The 3,679-nt window shown below is 47.2% G+C and overlaps 1 protein-coding gene across 2 annotated transcripts; it reads right to left on the reverse strand.

The window, feature by feature from the left end:
* Positions 1–276: 276 nt before the first annotated feature.
* LOC119196708 (calcitonin gene-related peptide) lies at positions 277–3,006 on the reverse strand. Of its 2 annotated transcripts, XM_062563172.1 has the most exons (3): positions 2,852–3,006; positions 870–1,054; positions 277–576 (listed from the first exon to the last, which is right to left on the reverse strand). In XM_062563172.1, the coding sequence occupies exons 1-2, from the start codon at positions 2,968–2,970 to the stop codon at positions 895–897; spliced, it is 279 nt and encodes a 92-aa protein (XP_062419156.1). In that variant the 5' UTR covers positions 2,971–3,006; the 3' UTR covers positions 277–576; positions 870–894. The 2 variants fall into 2 exon arrangements, with proteins under 2 accessions (XP_062419156.1, XP_062419155.1); XM_062563171.1 differs by lacking the exons at positions 277–576; positions 870–1,054 and adding an exon at positions 1,071–2,044.
* Between the last annotated feature and the right edge of the window lie 673 nt (positions 3,007–3,679).

Here is a 3,679-nt window from a genome sequence, read left to right on the forward strand (position 1 = left end):
ACAGAACTGTACAATCATGTTCGTGTAAATTGTTCTACATCAAGGCACAAGACAACAGCCGTCGTAAGGGGATTGGGAGGGGAGGGGGGGATGGGAGGGGGGGGGGGGGGGTAGGCTGATCTATAATGGCATCCCACTGGCACACGGGGGGGGGGGGGGGGGAAGGAATTATGGAGGATGTATATATAGTATGGATCTCAAAATGGGGAGGGGGCTGAATAGAAGAAATGTGCTCTAACGATGTGGAAGGTGAAAAAGAAAAAAGGTGATAACCACTGCAGCTTTCATTTTATTTTACAATCATACTCATGTATAAAAAAGAGGAACCATTAGGATGTTTTTTTTTGTTGTTGTTGATTTGTTCATGTACATTAACTAAAGTGCTTTTTTTCTCTTTTTTCTCTTATTCGCCAAAAGCAAAATGTTTCACTAACGGGATGGAAGTGGGAACGAGGAGTCCTCTTTCTTGTAAGAACGTGAGGGCGTGGATAAAGGGCCAGTTCAGAGTTTATTTTCTGCTTGATTTGGTTTTAGTTGATTTTTGTTCTCAGTTTTTTTCTTGTCGGGTTTCAACCTCTGAAAGAAAGGGGGGGAAAAAAGACAGCAATTAAATGTAAATTTGAAGCTTTTTAAAGGAGAAAAACAAATCATTACCTGATGAGTCTCAAATGATTTAAATCCATTTGCAATAAATTACATAAATTGTCAAAAATAAATATATGGGTCATCACCTCCATTTGAATAATTCCCTTCCAATTTATTTGGTAGTAAATCCTTTCATTGCAACTTTTTGCCAAAAAAAACTCTGTTTTTGTGCAACAAAATGACAAGAAAAGCAGTAGACCAGAAGAAGAATGAACTTTGTTTACCGTGTCCCCGGAGCTCTTGGATCGCTCACATCTGGACGCTTCTCCTCCGCCGGCCGAAGGCCTTGGCGCCGACGTTGGTGGGGACAAAGTTGCTGTTGCCCATTCCCCCCGACCGGCTCAGGAAGTCGGCCAGGCGGTGGGTCACGCAGGTCGCCGTGTTGCACGCTCGCTTCTGCGCTGTAACGCTGCTTCAGGAGAGCAAACCAGGGGTTAACGCCACGACCTGCTGGGACGTCCTCCACCTGCACTACGACACCGAGAGGCTGCACACCATGCATTTCTGCGCACAGCTTGTTGTTTTTTTTTCCAATCAAAGTTAACGTCACAGCACTGAAGAAACACGGGACGGTACATGAAACAGATATGCAGGGTTTGATCACAATATTTTGATACATTTTTCTTACCTTCAGACTCGACGAGAGATTCAGAGATAATTTCGACGGTGCTTTAAAATCCTATTTAGGTCCATATTTGTTCATTCGTTCATGAAGTACCCAATGACTGTTTATAAAGTAGCCCTAAGAATGAAAATGAGCTCAGGCTTCCTGGTAGAAAAATACGTTTATTGAACAAGAAACATGGTGTCGCATGAGAGGATAGTTTATTAATCGTTTGGATTAAGTGATTTCTCCCAACTGTTAAGTTTCGGGGGCTTTGAAATGCCATCAAGTGACTCCACGCACAGTGAACACAGATAGATGTCTGGACTGGCTCTGAGTAACATAAAACAAGTCTGATTGTCTGAAATTCCTTCATTTGGGACTAATTATTCTCTGCCAAAAAAACGAAAAAGCAGGGAGGAGTTAAGAACTTAAAGACTTGGTTGCCTTTAAAGGTTTAAATTCTTTTCATGTCAATCAAGCAGGTAAAAGTAGACATGCACGATCCGGGGGAAAAAAAACAAACAAATAAGGCAGAAACTGGAGGGGTGAGGAGAGGAGGATGAGGAGGAAGAGATGCAGTAAAAGGTAGAAGAGGAAGGGCTTTAGATGCTGTCAAACGTCTCGCCGTAGCTTGCATAGCTGTCGCTCTCAGGCGCACTGCGCTTCTTGCCGGGCGTTCCGGCTCCCACGTTTGTGCGGGGGAACGTCTGCAACTTGTGCAGCTCCTGAGACAGTTTGCCCAGCACGCAGGTGCTGAGGTTGGAGCACCGCTTGGTTATGGGCCTGTCCATGCTGTCGGGGGGGGGGGGGGGGAGGAGGAGGGAGGGGGAGGAGGGAGGGGGGAGGACACACACACACAAGAAGACATGCAGAGAGAAACAGGCTCATGGGCATTGCAAAAAAAACATGCGGGCAACACTTTGTTCATCATGTCTGTCTGTTTCCGACCGGCTACGCACACGTGCATTTCTTTCCTTCATGCCATCGCAGGTGTAAGTAGAAATAAAAAAAAAAGGCATCCACCTCCCTGTAGCATCATGCTCCCCACCCTTCCACACCATTCAGAGAAGCCCTCATTGATCCCCTCATGCGCCACAACCTCCATCCACCCCCCTATGTACCCAAGTCCCCCCCCCCCCCCTTTTACACCCACAGAACAAACAGAAAACCAGTCGCTCCCCACTGTCATGCAACTCCACTTAATTGACATTGTGCACACTGATCCGTTCCGTTAGGCAGACACTGTTCACATGCCCGGCGGGCAGCAAATACTCAAAGTACGCTCAGACAAAGTCAAATCAAACTCATCCATGCAGGAGCAGGGTGATGACAGAGAATAAAGGGGGAGGGGGGGTTCTTTTTTGTGTGTTTGTCTAGGGGTTGTTTTGTTTTTTGTCTCCTGGTACATACCTCTCTCTACGCCTGATTGAACCCACGCAGGGCCGCTCTAAAAAGACGCATCTTGGGTGGTTGTCACAGTGAAACCAGAACACATGATGCACTTTACATTTCACTGTCTCGCTGTCGGTCCGGTCGAGTGTCTCCGCGGCTGTTTCTGCGCAGGGAGGAAACGTGTGTGTGTGTGTGTCGCCTGCGTACCTGTTCCCTTCGCTCGCCTGCTGCTCCAGCTCCTCCGCCGTCATCTGCACAAACTCCTTCACGATGGCGTTGAGTAACCTTCGCGCCTCGTAGTCCGTGAGCGTGACTCGGTCTGACATGGACTCCAAAACCGGTCTGAGGGGTAGAAAAGAATTTAGGCATTAAATCCTTTGCAGGAATTGTCACCTGCCGTCAAAAGGGAGTGGTTGTCAGTGGGGGGGGGGGGGGGAGGGGAGGGGTGTTAGGGCGGGGCAGGGCGGCGGTGGAGTAGCTGGGTGGATAGGAAGGGTCAGGGGGGGGGGGGGCTTGGACGTCACCGACTCTAAAAGGGATGACGTCTGAGTCGGGGGCCCTTGGCCAACGCGGGGAAACAATCTGCGGAAAGTGCCCCATCGGAGAGAGAGGGACTGAGACCAGATTTATTACTAAATCGATGGCTTCATGGGAACAATGTGGGGAGGGGCTCGGGGGAGGGTTTCGTTTAAATATGTACATCCATACACATGTTTCTCTAACCTGAACTGGAGGACTTTATTTCATCAAACATTTCGCAATAGCGATATAATACCACATTAACTGGATTGGAAAAAAAACCAATTCGTAATTCGTGAGGTATAAATTGCGTGGTTAAAGAGATTTTTAACATTTTGCCAACACAATTAAACTCAACTGGAGGCCGTATTTAATCCTGCTCGTCCCAAAATGCACCCGTCATAAATTATTAAAAAGAACGTGAATAAGCATATTGAAAGTTGATGTGCATTGACATTATTACATCTGCATTGTCTTCTGTAGTCCTTCTTTGTTTGCGTTTTACCTCTTTGCCTC

Source organism: Pungitius pungitius, chromosome 6 (genome assembly GCF_949316345.1).
Source record: "Pungitius pungitius chromosome 6, fPunPun2.1, whole genome shotgun sequence".
In the NCBI taxonomy this organism is placed as follows: Eukaryota; Metazoa; Chordata; class Actinopteri; order Perciformes; family Gasterosteidae; genus Pungitius; species Pungitius pungitius.